Source organism: Camelina sativa, chromosome 8 (assembly GCF_030686135.1).
Source record: "Camelina sativa cultivar CO46 ecotype springtype chromosome 8, ASM3068613v1".
Taxonomy (NCBI): domain Eukaryota; kingdom Viridiplantae; phylum Streptophyta; class Magnoliopsida; order Brassicales; family Brassicaceae; genus Camelina; species Camelina sativa.
Window position 1 is genome coordinate 4,141,313 of NC_141887.1, and position 22,695 is coordinate 4,164,007.

The 22,695-nt window shown below is 38.8% G+C and overlaps 2 protein-coding genes and 2 long non-coding RNA genes across 4 annotated transcripts; 3 read left to right on the top strand and 1 right to left on the bottom strand.

Annotated features, from left to right (window-relative positions):
- The first annotated feature begins 3,828 nt into the window (after positions 1-3,828).
- On the top strand, positions 3,829-4,452 carry LOC147939657 (secreted RxLR effector protein 161-like). Its single transcript, XM_087460974.1, has 2 exons — positions 3,829-4,234; positions 4,295-4,452. The coding sequence occupies exons 1-2, from the start codon at positions 3,829-3,831 to the stop codon at positions 4,450-4,452; spliced, it is 564 nt and encodes a 187-aa protein (XP_087317100.1).
- A 1,600-nt stretch (positions 4,453-6,052) lies between these two features.
- Positions 6,053-6,848, top strand: LOC147939658 (uncharacterized). Its single transcript, XR_015563629.1, has 2 exons — positions 6,053-6,202; positions 6,561-6,848. It is a non-coding gene; the product is annotated as an uncharacterized LOC147939658 (long non-coding RNA).
- A 1,514-nt stretch (positions 6,849-8,362) lies between these two features.
- On the top strand, positions 8,363-9,147 carry LOC147939659 (uncharacterized). The gene is made up of 2 exons (XR_015563217.1): positions 8,363-8,469; positions 8,861-9,147. It is a non-coding gene; the product is annotated as an uncharacterized LOC147939659 (long non-coding RNA).
- Positions 9,148-19,708: 10,561 nt separating this feature from the next.
- Positions 19,709-21,456, bottom strand: LOC147939660 (uncharacterized). The gene is made up of 5 exons (XM_087460975.1): positions 21,359-21,456; positions 21,061-21,260; positions 20,645-20,971; positions 20,378-20,489; positions 19,709-20,273 (listed from the first exon to the last, which is right to left on the bottom strand). Exons 1-5 carry the CDS (start codon positions 21,454-21,456, stop codon positions 19,709-19,711), a joined length of 1,302 nt encoding a protein of 433 aa, XP_087317101.1.
- Between the last annotated feature and the right edge of the window lie 1,239 nt (positions 21,457-22,695).

Below are 22,695 nucleotides of genomic sequence, written 5' to 3' on the forward strand. Positions count from 1 at the left end.
TTGTAATGTACCAATAAGAACTTACAAAGTCAATATATTGATTCGAATGAGGTATGCAATAAGTTATTGTTAGTGGATTCTAATTTATAAATAATTTTGAAGACTTCAACAAAAGCATCCAAAGTGAATATGTGAAAGATTTTTAAGGATTGCTAGATAGTAATTTATAGTTTTGTTGAATAGTTTTCTAAAATCTTGTAAAATGCTTCAAAAAAAACTTTGTATTTTGTGATATTTTCCATGACTTTATTTTGTAAAGAAAGTGTATGAAATCATGAACCAATAACATAATAATTAATAAGTGGAATCTCTCTAAAAGACTAGCATAATCTTATTCAGTTAAATTTATACAAAAAAATTAATATCATCATGGGTATCACAAAAGCTTTGGTGATTTTTCAACTTGTCATATTAGCAGTTTCGATGTCCAACCACATTGTTTTTGCCTCAGGTATATTTAAATCTTTTGTGTTTATGATTGTGATATTCTAATAATCATAATTTTTGGAGTCTATACAAAACTCTAAATAATGTATGGACATGTTATACGTAATTATATATACAAATATATAATACACATACTTGCATATACACAAGGCCGGTGTATTCTCTGTTCAATTTTTGAAAAATGGGCCTTAATTACATAGAAATTTTTTCCAAAATTATTTATGAACCTTAAAATATATGTAAATTTAGTATAGCCCAGTGCAAATGCACTTGTTGCACATGTCTATCACCGGCCATGCATATACATATTTTAATATATATTTTTGGTGGTTTTGTGTAGATGCACAGATCAACAAAGTTCCGGATAATTGCATTCGTGTGTGTACTAAAGGACATGGGTATTGGTCACGAGTAATATATGGGTCACAGAGAATGTTTCGCAGACTGTACTAAAAGGGGATACCACAACGGAAATTGTATAAGCCAAGGGATGGTAGCTGAATGTTGTTGCTATTAGTCCCCTAATGCTAAGCAATTCAAACGTTGTATTTATACAGTTCTAGCATCGGACTTATGATTATCGTGTTAATTTACAATAAATAAAATAAAATAAAAAGTAATGTTTTTTTTCTATGCCTTTGCAATCAAACTTTTTTTTTAAAAACATAGTGGATATGAATTATATGATTAATTTTGTATATAGCGGGTTTCTATGAGTTGTTTTTTTTTCTAACAATAAAAGTAACGTTACCTCGAACAAAACACTCGACCACTTGATGGTCGTGGCTAAGTTAGCAAAAATGAAACATTCGCATGGCTGTCCTCATCAACAATGTTCTGAAAGCTCCGCAAGAAGAACTCAGCCTGGTCACATCCTCCAAGACCAGAGCATAGCCTCACGCCTCTCCATTTCGGATATGCCGACCTCACCGCCACATAAGCGAGATTAGCTCCCAAAACATGAATTCGATCAACATTGAATCTCACTTCTTTTTTTTGCTTCTCTCTCGCAATAACGTTTACGAGTTTGATCCAAAATATGCATATGTGGTAAGATCTATTTGTTGTAATCTTGAAGTAGGTTGTGAGGTGCGAATGAAGGAGAATAGATTGAGAATCTATGATCGACTGGGTGGTTTACTAATAGAGACTTCCAGATCAAGGAATCGGTTGTACAAAGTTGCTCTAGAGGTTAACAATCTCAAGTGTCTGCAGTGATATTCTTCGACTGAATCAACTAAATGGCATGCGCATTTGGGTCACATTAATGTTGAGACAATAAAGACGATGATCAACAAAGAACTAGTGTTTGGCATACCAAGGATTGCAGTCGAAAGGGAGACGTGTGCGTCCTGTCTTCTTGGCAAGCAAGCAAGACAATCTTTTCCACAATCAACTCAGTATCGAGCTTCTAAGGCTCTCGAACTCATTCATGGAGACCTGTGTGGTCCTATCTCACCATCAACTCCATCTCATAAAAGGTATGTATTTGTGATCATTGATGACTACTCACGATACATGTGGACTATCCTCTTGAGAGAGAAGAGCAAAGCCTTAGACAAGTTTAAAGAATTTAAGAGGATTGTTGAGCAAGAAACTGGAGCTGTGGTCAAGACCTTTAGGACTGATAGAGGTGGAGAGTTTACATCTCATGAGTTTCAGAGGTTCTGTGATGAGACTGGAATCAAAAGGCATCTGACCGCACCATATTCTCCACAACATAACAGTGTAGTTGAAAGGCGAAATAGAACACTTATGGAGATGACTATAAGCATCTTAAAACACATGAGTCTACCTAACTATTTATGGGGTGAAGCTGTGAGGCACTATACTTACTTGATAAATAGAGTTGGACAAGATCAACTATTGGTACGACTCCGTACGAGCTGCTTAGAGAGAAGAAGCCAAATGTTGAACACCTAAGAGTCTTTGGGTGTTTGAGCTATGTGAGTACCGAAGCAGTTGGAAGAAAGAAGCTCGATGACAGGTCGAGAATCTTGGTGCATTTAGGAACATAGCCTGGTTCAAAAGCCTATCGTCTCCTTGATCCCGCAACTAAGAAGATATTTGTCTCTCGTGATGTAATCTTTGATGAAAACAAGAGCTGGTTCTGGAAAGATAAGGAAGAAGAACACATCAAGGAATCTGGAACTTTCATCATTGCAGGAAAAACTGGTAGTAACGAGAGAGAAATTGTTACTTCTGAAGTAGAAGAAATTGACGGTGAAAATCGAGAAGGTGATGATGTTCTAGAAGAAGAACGCGCTAGCGAAGATGAAAATGAGGAAGACACAGAAGAAGTAGAAGATTTGGGTGATATCGTTCCCACTGCGAAGAAGTACAAGACCTCGAATGAAACCTGCATGGACAAATGATTATATTATGGTTGCTGAGACAGAATGTGAGAGACTTTTGACCGTGGTTAATGACGAACCTTGGGATTTTGGCGAGGCTAATGAACACAGAATTTGGATACATGCGTGTGAAGATGAGCTTTCGTCTATTGAGAGGAACCAAACATGGAGTTAAGTTGACCTTCCACAAGGTGTTACGCCAATTGGTCTTAAATGGGTCTTCAAGATCAAACGCAACTCTGATGGAAGTGTCAACAAGCATAAAGTGCGATTAGTAGCTAAAGGTTATGTTCAAAAACATGGCATTGATTATGACGAAGTGTTCTCTCCGGTAGCTTGTATGGAAACCATTCACTTCATCATTGCTCTAGCGGCTTCAAGAGGTTGGCAAATTCATCATCTCGATGTCAAAACCGCATTCTTGCACGGTGAATTAAAGGAAGACGTCTATGTTAGTCGGCCTGAAGGTTTCATGGTTTGCGGAAGTGAGCATAAAGTCTATAGGTTGAGAAAAACTCTTTACGGGTTAAAGCAAGCTCCGAGAGCCTGGAATGCTAAGCTCAACTACATACTCAAGGAATTGAACTTTCATCGATGCTCGAATGAACCATATGTGTATCAAAGAAACGACAAAGAAAATCTTCTCATTGTAGCCATATACGTCGATGACTTGCTGGTGACGGGTTCTTCATTGAGATCGATTGGTGAATTCAAAGAAGAAATGGCAATCAAATTTGAGATAAGTGATCTAGGAAGGCTCACCTATTATCTTGGGATTGAAGTATATCAACAAGAAAGTGGGATCAGTTTGAAGCAAGAGAGATATGCACACAAGATATTGTGTGATACAGGAATGTACGGCTGCAACTCAACACAAGTGCCAATGGAGCTCAACCTAAAACTATCTAAATCACAAAAGGAGAAAGGGATAGAAGAGAACGGATATAGAAGGACTATTGGCTGCCTTTGGTATCTGCTACACACATGACCAGACTTATCTTATAGTGTTGGAGTATTAAGCATATACATGCAAGATCCCAAAGAGTCACACGGAGCGGCATTGAAGCAAGTCTTAAGGTACCTACTTGGAACAGTTTCTCTTGGACTCTTCTATAAGAAATCGGTTGAGAAAGGTTTGGTAGGATATAGTGACAGTTCACACAATGTTGACATAGACGATGGGAAGAGTACAACTGGGCATATATTCTACCTTGAAGGCTGTCCAATTACTTGGTGTTCACAAAAGCAAGAAACAGTAGCGTTATCCTCTTGTGAGGCTGAATTCATGGCTGCTACAGAAGCTGCCAAACAAGCAATCTGGCTTCAAGATCTTCAAGGTGAAGCTGTTGGAGAGTCAAGGAGGAAGGTGACCATACGAGTTGATAATAAATTTGCGATTGCACTCACCAAGAATCCAGTCTTCCATGGACGTAGTAAGCACATTCATAATAGGTATCATTTTATAAGATAATGTGTTGAAAATGAGCGAGTAGAGGTTGAGCATGTTCCTGGTAATGAGCAGAAAGTAGATATTCTAACTAAGGCGATTGAAAGAATCAAATTTAAAGAGATGAGAGATCTCATTGGAGTTCAAGATGTGGGAGATGATAACTTCAAGCTTAAGGGAGAAAATGTTGTAATCTTGAAGTAGATTGGGGCTCAAGCTAAGTATATTTAGGAGCAATCTAAATATATGTATCTTAAGAGAATAGGAAGTTATCGAGTTTTGTTAAACTTCCATTTGTGTAATTGTTTCTATTTCTATGAGCCTTGAGGAAAAGCATATATACCGAGTTGTGGTATTGCTTTAGGTTGTAAGGTTTTGAGTTATTTTTACCTTGAGAGAGAGAGATTAATAAGAAGAGATATTTCTTTAAGAGTTCTTGTGGGTTCTATACTATTTGCATCACCAACTTTGATGTTAAGTAAACCAGAGGAGAGAGTCTTTGGAACTGGAGAGCTTCTAACTTTGATGGCTAATGAAAAAATTATCCTGTGCAATTTGATCTACCTGAGGTAATTCTCCGAGTCCTTTCTTCTGATTGATCTCTGCTAAAAGTTAAAACATGATTCAATTCAACAAATTGTAATCGGTTTAGCTCGTCTAAAAGCAAACTGGAAATTGCAAGAGTTGGGTTTTAATCAGTCAGAAGCTTTGGTAAGGAAAACACTCTCAGAGGAAAAGAGGGGTTGTCGTTTAGTTTGTCGAAGAGTTTTAAATGCTCTGTTTTCCTACTTGTTATGTTTCGAGTTTACACAAGTAAGTAAATTACATTATGGCCCTGTTCAGAAGTGAATCGCTGTCGAAGCCACCAGAGACCAAAAATATGCATTTACTTTTCATTTCAATACATGTTTTGTTGGGTTTTTTTACACTTTACCGAATTTATAATTAACGAATTTGATATTGCACCCAAACTAAAATATAGTACCGACTATGGGTCGAAATCAGCGTATGAAATTAAGTAAATTAAATATATAATTTTATAAAATGTTTAGAATAAATAAATTTTCTACTATTTTGTTACAAACAAATCTAAATTTATGTAAATATTTCCCCACGCTGTAGAGTGTGGGTCATTATCTAATTGGACTTTACCAAATTTATAATTAACGAATTTGATATTGCACCTAAACCAAAATATAGTACCGACTACAGGTCGAAATCAGAGTATGAAATTAAGTAAATTAAATATATAATTTTATAAAATATATAGAATAAATAACATTTTTATTATTTTATTACAAACAAATCAAAATAAATATAAATATTTCCCCACGCCGTAGAGCATGGGTCACTATCTAATTTGACTTATGAGGCCAAAGTACAAACATTATCATGTTGATTATAATAAATGGAATCTTATAACATAACAAATTATATTAATGTGTTCTTAATCAAATATTTTGTGTGTGTAATGTAACAATAAGAACTTACAAAGTCAATATATTGATTCGATTTAGTTATGCAATAAGTTACTGTTGACCAAACTTACAAGTGTCATATCTTGTTAAACAAAAAAGTACAAGTTTACCTGTAAAAATAATTTATATAAATTTTGTACTTGTCAGATCTATCCTATTCCTATCATTCATTGATATTAATATTTTCATTTAATATAGTCAAAAGATATAGTCAAAGATATGTTCAAAATACAAAATAAAGGTCAACAACATTTTGGAAAAACATTTAATAGCAAAATTAAGCAGATTGGGAAATATGAAATTACCAAAACTAAGATTAATTATATAAGTGGAATCTCTCTAAAAGATAGCATCATCTTATTCAGTTAAATTTATACAAATAAAAATTATTATCATGGGTATCACAAAAGCTTTGGTGATTTTTCAAATTGTCATATTAGCAATTTCGTTGTCCAACCATACTGTTATTGCCTCAGGTATATTTAAATCTTTTGTGTTTGTGATTGTGATATGCTAATAATCATAACTTTTGGAGTCTATACAAAGCTCTAAATAATATATAAACATGTTATACGTAAGTATATATACAAATATACAATACACATACTTGCATATACACAGTGTCGGTGTAAAAATCCCAAAAATTGTTATACTCTCTGTTCAATTTTAGAAAATAGGCCTTAATTACATATAAACATTTTGTGAAAATTATTTCTGAGCCTATAAATACATTTATATTTAGTATAGTACCAGTGCAAATGCACTTGTTGCACATCTCTATCACCGGCTATGCATATACATATTTTAATATATTTTTTGGGTGGTTTTGTGTAGATGCAGAGATCGACAAAGTTTCGGATAATTGCATCTCTGTGTGTATTAGAGGACACGGGTATGGGTCACGATTAATATTTTGGTCACGAGAATGTTTGGCAGCCTGTACTAAAAAGGGATACCACAACGGAGATTGTGTAGACCAAGGTGGCCTAGAACGTTGTTGTTGCTATTAGCCCCCTATTGCTAAGCAATTCATACTATGTATTTATACAATTCTAGCATCGAACTTATGATTATCGTGTTAATTTACAATAAATAAAATGAAATGAAAAGTAATGTTTTTTTTCTATGCCTTCGCAATCAAACTTTAAAAAAAACATAATGGATATGAATTAAATGATTAATTTTGTATATAGCGGGTTTCTATGAGTAGTTTTTTTCTTTTTAACAATAAAAGTAACGTTACCTCGAACAAAATACTCGACCACCTGATGGTCGTGCCTAAGTTAGCCAAAATGAAACATTCGCATGGTTGTCCTCATCAGCAATGTTCTGAAAGCTCCGCAAGAAGAACTCAGCATGGTCACATCCTCCAATATTCGATCAACATTGAATCTCACTTCTTTTTTTGCTTCTCTCTCGCAATAACGTTTACGAGTTTGATCCAAAATATGCATCTGTGGTAAGATCTATTTGCGTCACCAACTTTGATGTTAAGTAAACCAGAAGAGAGAGTCTTTGGAACTGGAGAGCTTCTAACTTTGATGGCTAATGAGAAAATTCTCCTGTGCAATTTGATCTACCTGAGGTAATTCTCCAAGTCACTTATTCTGATTGATCTCTGCTAAAGTTAAAACATGATTCAATTTAACAAATTGTAATCGGTTTAGCTCGTCTAAAAGCAAACTGAAAATTGCAAGAGTTGGGTTTCAATCAGTCAAAAGCTTTGGTAAGGAAAACACTCTCAGAGGAAAAGAGGGGTTGCCGTTTAGTTTGTCAAAGAGTTTCAAATGCTCTGTTTTCCTACTTGTTATGTTTCGAGTTTACACAAGTAAGTAAATTACATTATGCCCCTGTTCAGAAGTGAATCGCTGTCGAAGCCACCAGAGACCAAAAATATGCATTTACTTTTCATTTCAATACATGTTTTGTTGGGTTTTTTTTACACTTTACCGAATTTATAATTAACGAATTTGATATTGCACCCAAACTAAAATATAGTACCGACTATGGGTCGAAATCAGCGTATGAAATTAAGTAAATTAAATATATAATTTTATAAAATGTTTAGAATAAATAAATTTTCTACTATTTTGTTACAAACAAATCTAAATTTATGTAAATATTTCCCCACGCTGTAGAGTGTGGGTCATTATCTAATTGGACTTATGAGGCCGAAGTACAAACATTATCATGTTGATTATAATAAATGGAATCATATAACATAACAAATAATATTAATGTGTTCTTAATCAAATATTTTGTGTGTGTATTGTAACAATAAGAACTTACAAAGTCAATATATTGATTCGATTTAGTTATGCAATAAGTTACTGTTGACCAATCTTACAAGTGTCATATCTTGTTAAACATAAATGTACTAGTTTACCTGTAAAAATAATTTATATAAATTTTTTACTTGTCAGATATATCCTTTTCCTATCATTCATTGATATTAATATTTTCATTTAATATAGTCAAAAGATATAGTCAACAAAAAAATATATATATATAGTCAAATGATATGTTCAAAATACAAAATAAAGGTCAACAACTTTTTGGAAAAACATTTAATAGCAAAATTAAGCAGATTGGGAAATATGAAATTTCCAAAACTAAGATTAATTATATAAGTGGGATCTCTCTAAAAGATGCATCATTTTATTCAGTTAAATTTATACAAATAATAATTATCATCATGGGTATCACAAAAGCTTTGGTGATTTTTCAAATTATCATATTAACAGTTTAGTTGTCCAACCATATTGTTATTGCCTCATGTATATTTAAATCTTTTGTGTTTGTGATTGTGATATGCTAATAATCATAACTTTTAGAGTCTATACAAAACTCTAAATAATATATAAACATGTTATACGTAAGTATATATACAAATATACAATCACATACTTGCATATACACAAGGTCGGTGTAAAAATCGGAAAAATTGTTATACTCTCTGTTCAATTTTAGAAAAATGGACCTTAATTACATATAAATATTTTGTGAAAATTATTTCTGAGCCTATAAATACATTTATATTTATTATAGTGCAGTGCAAATGCACTTGTTGCCCATCTCTATCACCGGCTATGCATATACATATTTTAATATATTTTTTTGGTGGTTTTGTGTAGATGCAGAGATCAACAAAGTTTCGGATAATTGCATCGCTGTGTGTATTAGAGGACATGGGTATGGGTCACGATTAATATTTTGGTCACGAGAATGTTTCGCAGCCTGTACTAAAAAGGGATACCACAACGGAGATTGTGTAAGCCAAGGTGGCCTAGAACGTTGTTGTTGCTATTAGTCTCCTAATGCTAAGCAATTCAAACTTTGTATTTAGACAATTCTAGCATCAGACTTGTGATTATCGTTTTAATTTACAATAAATAAAATGAAACGAAAAGTAATGTTTTTTTTTCTATGCCTTCGCAATCAAACTTTAAAAAAAAAACATAGTGGATATGAATTAAATGATTAATTTTGTATATAGCGGGTTTCTATGAGTTGTTTTTTTCTTTCTAACAATAAAAGTAACGTTACCCCGAACAAAATACTCGACCACCTGATGGTCGTGCCTAAGTTAGCCAAAATGAAACATTCACATGGTTGTCCTCATCAGCAATGTTCTGAAAGCTCTGCAAGAAGAACTCAGCCTGGTCACATCTTCCAAGACCAGAGCATAGCCTCACGCCTCTCCATTTCGGATATGTTGACCTCACCGCCACATAAGCGAGATTAGCTCCCAAAACATGAATTCGATCAGCATTGAATCTCACTTCTTTTTTTTGCTTCCTTCTCTCTCGCAATAACGTTTATGAGTTTGATCCAAAATATGCATATGTTTAAGATCTATTTGCATCACCAACTTTGATGTTAAGTAAACCAGAGGAGAGAGTCTTTGGAACTGGAGAGCTTCTAACTTTGATGGCTAATGAGAAAATTCTCCTGTGCAATTTGATCTACCTGAAGTAATTCTCCAAGTCTCTTCTTCTATTTGATTTTTGCTAAAAGTTAAAACATGATTTAATTCAACAAATTGTAATCGGTTTAGCTCGTCTAAAGGCAAACCAGAAATTGCAAGAGTTGGGTTTTAATCAATCAGAAGCTTTTGTAAGGAAAACACTCTCAGAGGAAATGATATGATCATGAGACCATCTAAGAAGATTATTGAGCCTTGTTCAGCACGAACAAAGTTGAAGATCAATTCTTCCAGCCAAACAACTATTTGTGATACATTCCATTTGCCAAAGGAGGTTAATCTAGTTGTTCACTTGAAGAGTTTTAGGTCCAACTGGTTTAAGAGCTTCCATAATCATGTATGGCAACCATGTGTCATATCAGCAGCCTTCCGCAACTGCTGTGCGACCCCTCAATCCATCAAATCTCCCTTGTTGCACCTTGCACCTTGGCGAGTTTCTATCATTTCTAATCCGGCTGAGTGATCCTCGAATTTGGGCGTTTCCGGAAAATAGGGGTTGTCGTTTAGTTTGTTGAAAAGAGGGGCGTTTCCGGAAAAGAGGGGTTGTCCTGTTTCGAGTTTAAACAAGTACATAAATTACATTATGGCCTTGTTCAGAAGTGAATCGCCGTCGCAGCCACCAACGACGAAAAATATGCCTTTACTTGTCTTTCAATCCTTCTTCATCTTCTTTTCTTCTTCTTCATGCCGTTGCGACTGAAATCCCATCTGGAGTGGCTTGATGAAATAGTGACACCACATATACCTTTGTTTTGAAGGAGCTACTGTCGGGAATTTGCCAGTATTACAATTATACCCTCTTATATATTAATAATTACAATATGTTGTTGTTACTAAAAGAGTCGATGGTTTGAGTGGTGCAACCAACAAAAGAATACGTCGATCGTCTATGTATTTTGAAATGCTGATGAAGCCAATAAATGAGTTTTAATTTACAAAATTTGTATTCTATTTCAACCTAGCTACCGCTGTATTAAAGTGTTGTTCCAGTTCTATTTTCTTAGTTTGAGCAAGCAATCTTTCTGGTGAGTTGGATTATTATTTTTTTTGGCTCTATTTTAACTCTTAATATTATTATTCCTTTTTATTTGTTTGTATTTGAAAAATTGGAAGAGCTATACTGTTTATGAAGACAAAGGGTCGAGAAGCGTCAGACATTTCATTACATCGAACGGATCAAAAAGCGTCGGCCATTTTAATATGTATAAGGGGGAGGTATTAGTTTAGGATTTAGGAAGAATTTTAATGACTTTAAAAGTTAGGTAAAATATGTTGTTATTCAATCAAGACTTTTAAAAACTCTTTAAAAATTTGGTGTTGTTGGTTGTGGATTTGTAAAAAGTTATCTAAAATCTTGAAAAATCTAGTGTTATTGGATTAAGAGTTTTATAAAGTCATTAAAAGTTTTATGTTATTCAAGTAAAACAAAAGAATCTTAGATTGTTAATGAATTCAAATTTTATGTTATTGGTTTAGGATTTTATATCATTTCCTTCATAACAAAAGTCATGAAAACTCTTTCATCAAATAGAAAGATTTTACAAGATTTGAAAAAACATATCATCAAGATTTTAAAAAACTTCCTAAACAATCTCTTAGAATCCTTCATTTTTAACTTTCAATTTTCTATGATTCTAACAATCAGCAAGAACATAAAGTCATTAAAATTCTTTCTAAATCCTAAACCAATACCTCCCCCTAAATAATGAATTCTTCAGAATGGTTTGAAATACCCTATATATTAATAGATAAGCACTCTCACCAAAAAGCCGAGGTGTCGCGCTTACAGAGCTCTTGTACATTTTTTAATAAATGTCGTTACTTCTTATTATTATTTACATAAATTTGCAATTGGATATGAGGTAATGTTTTTTTATTAGTTTTTAAAAATGAAAGATTTAATAAACTATTAGAATCCAAAAATATATTTAATAATCACTTTCATAACCTATTTAACTATTAAAAGTAAATTACATTTCACAAAAAAATTATAAACTATTTATTTAATTTTTTGAAATGCTAAAGTTATTCTGCTATTTTGAAAAATTCTGATGACTATTCAACTATATTTTATTAAATTAATTGAATAAATTATTACATTAATCGTAAAATTATATTACATACCAAAAACAATTTAAACTTATTCACCTATTTCACTTTTTGAAACGCAAAGCTTATTCTCCGGTTTAAAAAAATCCAATAACTATTCAAGTATATGAAAAATTAATTACCACAATATAAACTTAAAAATAAATAACATTTCACAAAAAAATTTAAATATGTTCACCAATTTAAATTTTTGAAAAACAAAAACTTTGTCTCCTAATTAAAAATTAAAATGGCTATTTAAATATATGTGACTCAACAATCTTAACATGATATTTTGAAAACCCTAGACAATCATTTTTCCCTATAAATTTTCACTAGAACTACACTTTTTGATTATTTACCACTTTTTATATATTTTTCTCATTGCATTTTTAGACTTAGGATTAGTTTGAATTAAACCAATTAGTCTAAAAAATATTGCTTTATCTATTTAATGGCATAGTGATTATAGATAACAATGTGAAACATAAAATATGTGAATTTGATTTTAGAAACACATAAAAAACATCAAAACTTTCTCCACCATATTGAAATTCTTTTTCACGTTTAAATATTTCACAGATGAAATGTATTTTTACACAAAATAAACGCAAACTTGAATACACGAAAAATAAACTTTACGTACAGATTTTGTTTTAGACAAACGAATCTTAAATTTCAAATAATAATAGTATTCATAATATTTTATTTGAATCAATTTATTCTGCACTATGTGCGGGTTGATACCTAGTATATCCTTATCAAGGCCAGCTAAATAGAGTTACTAAATGATATATATAGTCATTTACAATTAATGTTTTTGAAATCATATAAATATTATATGTTACTAAATAAGTCAGTACGTATATTCAAACAACATAATATTCAAATGAAAAAACAACAAAAATGTGATATGATATTTAATATTGTATATCTATATATGTGATATGATGAGATCACTCAAATCTTTGAATTTTTTTACAAAGTTGCTTAACCTATTCAGTAGTTACATATTCTCCACCCAATCAATAGTTACTGACTAGGTTAAGCAACTATTTAATTTTCACTCTAAATTTAATGAATTACTGATCATTAAAAATAATATTCTGAACCTTTTAATATTTCCTTACAGTATTAGAAGACGTAAATAAACTTAACCCTAAACAATTATGAATGTTGATTATTTTAATACGGTGTTGTTGGCTAAACAATTATGGCGGTTGATTGAGGTTCTGGACTCACTGTTTGCTAGGGTTTTTAAAAGTATATACTACCGAAATTCAAATCCCATGGAATCGATACGGTCAAATTCTCCCTCCTATTGGTGGAGAAATATATTTTCTGCTAGATATTTGGTAAACAAAGGGCTTATTAAAAGAGTTGGCTCTGGGGACTCAATTTCTATATGGACTGATCCCTTGGATTCCGGCTCAATTCCCAAGACCAGATTTAAGTAAAGGTCCTTTTAAGGACTCAACTCTCCAATTGACTCATTTAATGGATCATCAAACGAATACTTGGCAAAGAGATCTGTTCAATGAGCATTTTGATCGAGTGGATGTCGCCTTGATAGAGGCTTTACCCTTAAGTAGTTTCCCGAAGGCAGATTACTTAGGCTGGCATTTTACAAAAACTGGAAAATATTCAGTAAATCAGGGTATCCCGAGATTACTCCTCTTCTTGTTGGGTTTGGCAGGTTCACTGTCCCCCAAAACTTAAGCATTTTATGTGGCAGATTTTGACGGGATGTATTTTGGTATCGTTTAATTTGAGGCGACGGGGACTTGATTGTGATGTAGGATGTGCAAGGTGCGGGGCTGATGAGGAGACTATCAATCATGCTATTTTTGTGTATCCTCCGGCCCGACAGGTCTGGGCTTTAGCTCACGTACCGGTGGGGCCACACCAATTTCTGACAGAATGTGTGTTTGCTAATGTGGATCATTTTCTGGGTTCTAAAAATATGGGTTCACAGGTAGCGGCTTTCCCTTAGCTTATGTGGTATATTTGGAAAGCGAAAAACGCTCATGTTTTTTTAGAATCAGGTTGTACAACCCGACGAGGTTGTCCGGATGGCGGAAGGTGGTTTTCTTTACAGACATTTTAGATTTGGTGAAGATGGTGTCTTCCCTTCACGACTTGCCGGCCTTCGCAATATACTAAGACGACATCAAGATTGACAAGGAGGAGTTTTCTTCTTTTAATTTGATTCATGTTTCTCGAAATGCAAATGTAAAAGTGGATTCTTTGGCACGCCAAGCGCGTACATCTCCACATCATGTTTTGTTTGTAAACAATTTTCCATCTAATTGGCTTATATGAGCTGATCTTGTTGTAAAAAAAATAATAAAAAATAAAAAATAAACTTACACCATAAATATTGTGAATTAAACAAAAAAACCTGATATATTTTGTCGATAACAAAATTGCATGCTTAGTTAATTGGTCAAAAGAAAAAATATATAATGTGTAAAAATTAAAAGCCTACTAAAAACTTCAGGGACGAAACGTAACATTGGAAACAAATGAGGTAAAAACCCGACTAAGATCTACCCGACCCGACCCGGTTTGAAAAAAGGCTTCGGACAATCCCACAATCTTCTCGCCTCGTTGTGCAGCCGTTCGTTCCTCACTTTCCGGTTTCTCTCCGATTTGCTATGATGCGTCTCAGACACTCTACTCATGAGGTGTTCTGAAACGCATTATACGCAAACGTTGATGTATGAAATCGACAATATAAATAATACGGATCTTATTGGAGAAGAATCAGATCTGGTCCTTTTATTAGAATTCGAGAGAAGGGTTTACAAAAAATACAATCAAAGCTCTAAGTGCAATTAATACGAGAATAAATGCTCTTTTCTCTCTGATTGCCAAGATTTCAGAACCAGAGCTCTGACAATGACATCTGGTATTTATAGGGGGCCATTGACCTAGGGTTCCCTATGTCTCTTACGCAAATGACGATTTTGCCCCTACGGCCAAATGAGCCAGATCAATGACTTTAGGCCCTAAACTTCTTTAGAATCTTCTGTTGGGCCTCCTAAAATGTTGGGGGCGAAGCCCATATCCAACAATGGTCCCCCCAAGTCCGATGAGCGATGGCTTGCTTGAGCTCTTCAGGTTCAATTATGCGTCTCTAGGTCCGCCCTGTTGAAGGAACAGAAGATTCTAAGAGCTCGAAACCCTTCTAGAAGGTTCTGGGATGAATAGTGCATTGCGCACGTTTTTCAACACATCCGGGAGATTCTGGGATGAATAGTGCGTTTCGTACGTTTCCCGAGACATGTCGAGTTTTAAACGAGAGTTTTGCGTGTTATGCACGTTTCCCGAGGCGCAGGATGTAGAGATAGCTTCAAAACTAAAGTTTCCCTTTTTACCTCAGTCAGCGCGCTGGTCCCCCTAAAGTTTCCATTGACTCTCTTTTTACTTATTCATCTCTTCTCCTCCACAAGGTAAACTTCTTTTCTCTCTCCCTTATCTCTTTACTTTTTCGATTTTTGGCTCCCATGGACCATGGTCTCGTTGTCCGGCCGTCGTGCTGCGATCTCGCCGACCACGCCACGCCCCGCTATGGTCTCGCCGTCCCGCCATGCCGTGCTGCGATCTTGCCGTCTCACCGCCGCTTGAACCAGCCAGTCACCTTCTCGCCGCTGGATGGGCAGTGTCGTCGCGCCTTGCCGTGCGTGGCCAGGACCGTGACGCGTCCTGGTCACATTGCGCCGCCGTGATGCCTTCGCCCAAATCTGCTCCTTCGTCGCCTCCTCGCTTTCGGATGGACCCGCATCGCGCCACCGGACCTGGCTGATACCGTGAGGCGTCTCGGTCTCACTGCACCGCCGCGGAGAGGTCTGCTCCAGCCACCTCGCATATTGTGCTCCACCGCTTCGAGATTGGGACCGTGACGCATCCTAGTCTCGCCTCTCTCTTAGGCCCCATGGATCGCCAGTTCCTGGCGTGCGACGGTATACTCGATGGCGCCGATAGTTTGTTGCTGCTTGTGGTGTACTAGCGAGATGCCTAGAGAGTTATGCGAAGTGATGTGTTCGAAGGAGTCTATTTGAAGCTTGGAGATATTGGGACTTTTAGTGGCGAGATGGTGAGGTGGATGCCGTATGGGGCGCACTCGATTTTCGGCGAGATGGCCCTATGGTGGCGAGAAGCCTGTTTGGTCGGGATACTGATTACGACGAGCTCAGGACTTGACGATATTGAGATCGAGGTCGGGTTAAAATCTCGCATACAGAGCTTGCCGTGTTTGTTGTTGCGAGATTGATGATTGGTACGAGGTTGGTGACCTCGGGCCTAGCGAGATCGATATTTTGGATTCAAGATCAACGAGGCCCGTGTTGCGGATTTGATAGCGTCAAACTCGGGGGTTGTCAAACTACAGAGTGGCAAGCTCGAATTTTGTATACGAGATTGCAGCGTATGACACCTTGGTGAGCTCAAGTTTGTGACGTTGTCGTGTCTTGGCGAAATAAAGTTGGTGGGGTCACCATAAGAGACATGTTGATGAGATTATCGTTTGCGGAGGAATTGACGAGCTCGTACGAGTTGAGATGTGCTCGTGTAGCAGGACAGTGGATGTTGTATGCGGGTGAGAATGGTTTGCGAGATAGGAAATTACGTTGGATGATGCATGTTGCGCAGTAAGCTAGACGATATAATTCGGGTGTGATCGATCTATCTCAAGCACTATGGCGTTTTTGATGTGGTTTGTCTCTTCAATACTGATCGGTTGCTTGGTTGGTTTTGCAAGGTCTCGCGCCATGGCTTCTGGACATGATGTCTTTGGTGACATTCCGGAGGAGTTCGAAGATGATCAGTATCGTGCGCTAGTGTGGCAACCCGTCTCGTGGACCCCCCAACGGACCCCAAGCTGGCCCTGCAGGGCATCGATATTGATCAATTGGTGACAGCATGTCCTGTGGGAAGGTTGTTAAAGGGTGGGGACTAGGGTTCGAGAAACGCCTGGCGCACCAATAACCTACTGGTGGATTTGGATGAATAGTTCCTATCCATAGTGAGGGGTTAGGATCGATGCCCTGCAGGGCCAGGTTGGGGTCCGTTGGGGTGGCTAGCGGTGGGCTAGTGGGGTCCGTGGGATGGGTTATCACAGCTAGAGAGAGTTCTCGACAAAACTTGAGCGGACTGTCCTCCATGGTGGGATCCGACGGAGGAGGAGGGCGTCCTACCTGATCTTACGGACGAGGATGTTCACAATCTCGAAGACATGTTTCCTACGGATAACCAGCACCTCAGTCTAATTCCTTATCATGTTAAGCAACATTGCGGGAAGGTTCTCGCTTACGAGGAGCGCTCTTACTCAGAGCTTGCCCCTAGATCGCTGGTTGTCGGACTTGCTGCAAGAGACGAGACTTCAAGACATTGCAAAATTCGTGCTAAAACTACTAGACCAGTCCCTCAGACGGGCGACGATGAGCGCATATTTGACCTTTACCAAATGTGGGGAAGACCCTGAGTAACAGCAAGTCCATAGCTCGCATATTTGACCTTTACCAAATGCCACACAACCTACAACTTGCGTTGTCGAGCATCGATGAGCGTCCGTGGGACTGCCCTGATTGTCACCTATGCGTCTATGAGGACTTTTTTACTGAGTGCGGCTTGTGTTTTGATTCCAGAGTTTTTGATGAGTTACAGTACGCGCCGGGGAATCGCATTTTCGCAGTTTTCGATCTATACCATCCGGAATGCGGTGGGATTTACAATACTTGGTGCCTCGAAAGGAATCAGGATCAATTATGACCTCTTCGAGCTTGTTACAAAGTTCATGCATGACCGTACGGGGCTATGCAGTGCTCGTTGTACACCGGGTCTCACGATCACACGCGGCCAGAAGAGTCACATCCACAGTTATTGGAAACGGTTTTTCTTTGTGAAATAAACGAGATTTTGGTTGAAGATCCGGATACGACTTGCCCTCCTGGTAGTCGTTGCTCGGTAGTCGTTGCTGGGTTGGGTGCTTGTTATTTTGGGTTTTTGAATCTGTTTACTGACCGCGTGTGATTTGGATCTTTTTGACACAGCTTCTGGTTTTCTTGCTAGCGGGACTTTGTAGCGGTCATACGTCCTTTCGCACTTCGAGACTTGTAAGTTTAGAATTTTTGCTTGCCTTCGTCTTGAAACTTGTGTGCTCTTGTATCTTACGCTTAAATTCATTCTGCAGGTTCGCGGACTGGTTTGAAAATGGGAGACTGCCCGTGCCTTGTTATGCCGATTTGTTTGACGCTGATGATGCGCCAGTTATTCCAACCGACGTTGTTGCACCTATAGTCGAGGCCGGCGTGGAGGTTGTTATCGTGGAGCATGAGGATGGCGAGATGCCTGTTCCCGAGGGTGAGCGTAGTCGTAGGACTCGCTCTGCTTAGGTTGCTGCGGCTCGTGCAGTGAAGAAGCCTTCTTCGACGTATCGTGGGAGAGGTCCAGCAGCTGGTGATGGCGATCGTTCCCGGAAGAGGACGTCGCGCTAGAGTCCTCGGAGTGATGCTGGAGGAAGCTCCAGGTGCCCTTATCACGCAAAGGATTGTCGCGTGGGCGTCGATCATTCGTTTTCGTTTTGCTATGATGTGAAAGATCACTTGTGCGGACCTCGCCAGAAAAATTCATCTTGACTTCGTCCCGCTTCCTGCTCATAGCGATTTGGCTTGTCCAACCACGTATGAGGAATGCGTTCGTCGACAGTTTCAGGTTAGAGTCTGTTTATTCGATTTGCTTTGCATTGGATCTGCATGTTAATCATAATCCAATTGTCTCCCTTAATCTTTTAGGCACTGAGCTGGACAAACCGTCTTACTGGCGACTATGAGGACAAGGAGACGGCGCTTGCTCAGGATGCGTTGGTTCAAGCTGAGCGGTCGAGCAAGGAAAATGTGACTCTCGTCAAGGAGCTGTCGGGTTCTCTTAAGTAGTCCCACCGAAAGCTCACTTCTGAGTCAGAGCGACTTACGAAAGCAAGGGATGAGCGCGAAGACCAAGAGCGTGCGAAGGCTGCTGTTGTGATCGGGACACACTGTGAACGTATTTACCGCCTGGGAAAGCATGTGATCGCAACACGCGAGAAACAGCCCGACTTGCTCACTCTTAGCCAGGTGACCGGGACTAGACAGTGTGTGCAGACGATGATCAAGAGGGGCGTTGCTATTCCCGAAGATAGGATGGTGCGTCTTACTGCTAGCGAAGAGGAGTTCCAAATTAAAGTGAACCGAGTTGTAGTGCCATCGCTTCTAGATGATGATCTTGAGTCATTCCCGGAGGCTGCTGACGGGGGTGGTGACGATGCTGCTAACGAATGATATGTCCTCTTGTTATTGCTTTTTGATTTCCCTTTTTGTCATTGCAAACTTTATTGCTGATTGCCTTTGTATTTCTTCTTTCGGTATTGCAAACTTTGTTTTTTTTGCATTATGACTTGGTCATTCGTACTTTATTGATGATTTATGTGCAAAGGTTGATTATTGCCGATTTCCGTTTCCTTCATTATGATGAAGTTGCCTTTGAATGATCGCACAAAGTTTGATTATAGCGTACAGTAGAGATGCGACGTTTTTGTTGTTTACAGGGCATACTTTGCAGTGCAGGATGTCTCATGGCTTACCCTGGATATGTTGCTCCCCAAAACGTCTCGAGTAGACAAGACGGGCTTGTCGTACTTTTTTAGGTGCGGTACGCGTGACCGGCTTATCCTGTGGGTGCTGCAGGAATTGCGAGTGTGCGAGTCAGGGTCTCGGCTTACTCAGTTCGATTCTTGCTAGCTCATTGCGAGTCTGGGCTCGTATTAAAATGTCCTACCAAAGTTAGGACGTGGATTATTTCACCATTGCACCCATGCTCAATAGATCGAGCAGATTTTTTTTTTTTTTTTTTTTTTTTTGCGACTGGGAGACTAATGATAATAGCGCTTGAGGTTGGCGGAATTCCACGATCTCGGGACTGGAGTGCCATTCATCTCGAGTAGCTGATAGATGTCGGGTTTGACGATATTGGAGATTAAGTACATACCCTCCCAATGCGCGCCGAGTTTTCCAGCGTTCTTCTCCCTTGTATTCTTGTAGACTTTGCGGAGGACGAGGTCACCCTCGGCGAAGTAGCGAGATTTGACTTTCTTGTTGTAGAATTTTGCGGCAGCTTGCTGATAGTTCTGGATGCGAAGTAGAGCTTGGTCGCGCTCTTCTTCGACGAACAAGAGTCTATCACACAACATTTGGCTGTTCAAATCAGGATTATGAACGAGCATCAATCGTCGGAGCGTGGGGATTCCTACTTCGGCCGGTGCGAGTGCCTCTATGCCGTAGGCGAGAGAGAATGGTGTTCGACCGGTAGACGTGCGTGGGAAAGTTTGATGAGACCATAGGACGCAGTCGAGTTTATCGGCCCATAGGCCCTTCTTGGCGTCGAGTCGTTTCTTGATTCCGGCAAGTACGGTTTTGTTGGTTGCCTCTGCCTGTCTGCTGCCCTACAGGTATCTTGGAGTCGATTTGCTAAGGCGAATCCGCCAGCCAGCACTGACTCCTTCGAATTGCAGGGAAATGAATTGTGGGCCGTTGTCACATACGATCTCGTACGGAAGCCCATGCTGGCATATGATATTTTCCAGACAAAATTCTGGACTTCATTTGCTTCAAGTGAGGCATACGATTCCGCTTCAACCCACTTGGTGAAATAGTCTGTCATAATCAAGAGATACTTCTTTTGGTTAGATCGTTTTAGCGGACCGACAATACCCATCGCCCATCGCATGAAGGGGTAAGGTGGTGACGTTGTTCGCAGAAGTTCGGTCAGGGAATGAATGAATGGTGCGTGGCGTTGACACTATTCGTACTTGGCTGTGAAGGCAGTGCAATTGGCGACCATGGTTGGCCAGAAATGTCCATTGCGACGGATTCGTGGACTTCACGCATGATGTCCTTGACGTCTTTTGTATTAACGCAGATGAGGAGAGCGCCAGTAGCATCTTGCAAAAATAAGTTGCCTTCCAACACCGTATACTGGGCGCACTTAGCGCGCAAACGCCAAGTTTCCCACTTATCTTTTGGGCTTATTCCGTCAGCGATGTAGGCTATAATTTCGGTTTGCCAATCGCCATCTGCAGAAGTATCAGGAACTTGAGCTGGGGCTGGTGGTGCCGGGGTCGGGGTTGCCGAGGTTGCTGGTGTTGGGATTAATGGTGCGATTGCTAAGACATGGAGCGGGTTTGTTGGTGTGTCTAATGAGGGGGCAATAAGTTGACATCGATACTTGGTTGATGGATGCTTTCCACATGTATGACTCTTCGGAGATCAGGGTTAGAAGTAGAAGTGAGCGTCGCGAGTATGTCAGCCGGAGCATTGTCACTTCGTGGAATCTTAACGAGCTCGAAGGATTTAAACTTCTGAGATAAGTCGCGGACGACCTTGAGGTAAGCGTCCATGCACGCGTGTCTTGCCGCATAATCTCCACTAAACACGTGCGTAACTAGTTGTAAATCACAGTAAGCGTGGATCGTTTTGACTCAAATCCCTGCGCGAGGCGCAATCCAGCAATTAGTGCTTCGTACTCAGTGTCGTTGTTTGAAGTAGAGAAAGCGAGACGGAATGATTGCTCCAGTACTTCTCCAGTAGGCGAAGTTAGACGTACGCCTGCTCCTGAACCCATCTTTGACGAAGCGCCGTCTACGTGAAGTGTCCATATTTCAGCTTCGACTTTGGGAGAGAGTTTAACGAAAAAATCTGCGAGAACTTGTGATTATTCACTCAACTCGACTGCCCATTTCGCAAGGCGTCCTGACTGGCTCGGGCTATGAAGAATTGTCCGTAGAGGCTGATTTGTCAAGACTTCGACAGTGTGAGATTAGAAGTAGGGGCAGATCTTTCGAGCTGAAATTACGACTGCGTATGCGAGCTTCTCAAGAGTCGGATATCGAAGTTTGGCCCCATCGAGGGTCTTGCTCACATAAAAGATAGGATGCTGTTCGCCGCGATCTTCTCTGACAAGCACGCCACTTACATCCGAACAAGAGATGGCGATGTAGAGATACAGAGATAGTCTTTTAATTCCTTGAATGTCGATTCGCATTTTTTGTCCCACTTAAAACGTTTGTTTCCGCGAAGGAGCTGATCAAATGGTTAGCATTTGTCTGTTTAGCGGGAGATGGAGTGATTTGACGCGGCGATTCGTCCAGTAAGATGTTGCACCTCGCGGGTGTTTCTCGGGGGAGGAAGGTTGATAATTGCTGAAATATTCTTTGGGTTAGCTTCTCTGCGTTTTGTGACGAGGTATCCCAGGAATTCACCGGAAGTTATGCCAAATGTGCATTTAGTAGGGTTGAGCTTCATGCTGTACTTGTTGAGTATCTCGAAACACTGCTTCAAATGTGTGACATGGTTTGCGGCTTGAGCTGAATTGACTAGCATGTCGACAATATAGACTTCCATTGTTCGACCAAGTTGGCTTGCAAACATCCGGTTCACTAGTCGCTCCCAAATTTTTTAATCCAAAGGGCATTACTCTGTAGCAGAAAGTGCCTTGTTCAGTAATAAATTCAGTCTTCTCACGGTCATCCTTTCGCATCATTATCTGGTTATATCCCGAGAATGCATCCATGAAAGATAGTAGTTCTTTTCCAGCTGTGGCTTCGACGAGGTTTTGTTGAGATCGGTGAAGTCAACACATACTCTCCATGTACCGTCTTTCTTCTTAACCATAACCGGGTTACTCAGCCAATCCGGATAGCAAACTTTTGTAATCAAACCAGCATCTAGCAGCTTTCGTAACTCGTCATTGACTGCAGTTATGCACTCCGCACCGAGCTTTCAACGCTTCTGCTTAATGGGTCTGTAAGTTGAGTTGACGTTTAGCTCGTGGCTAGTTATGTTAGGATCGATTCCAGTCATG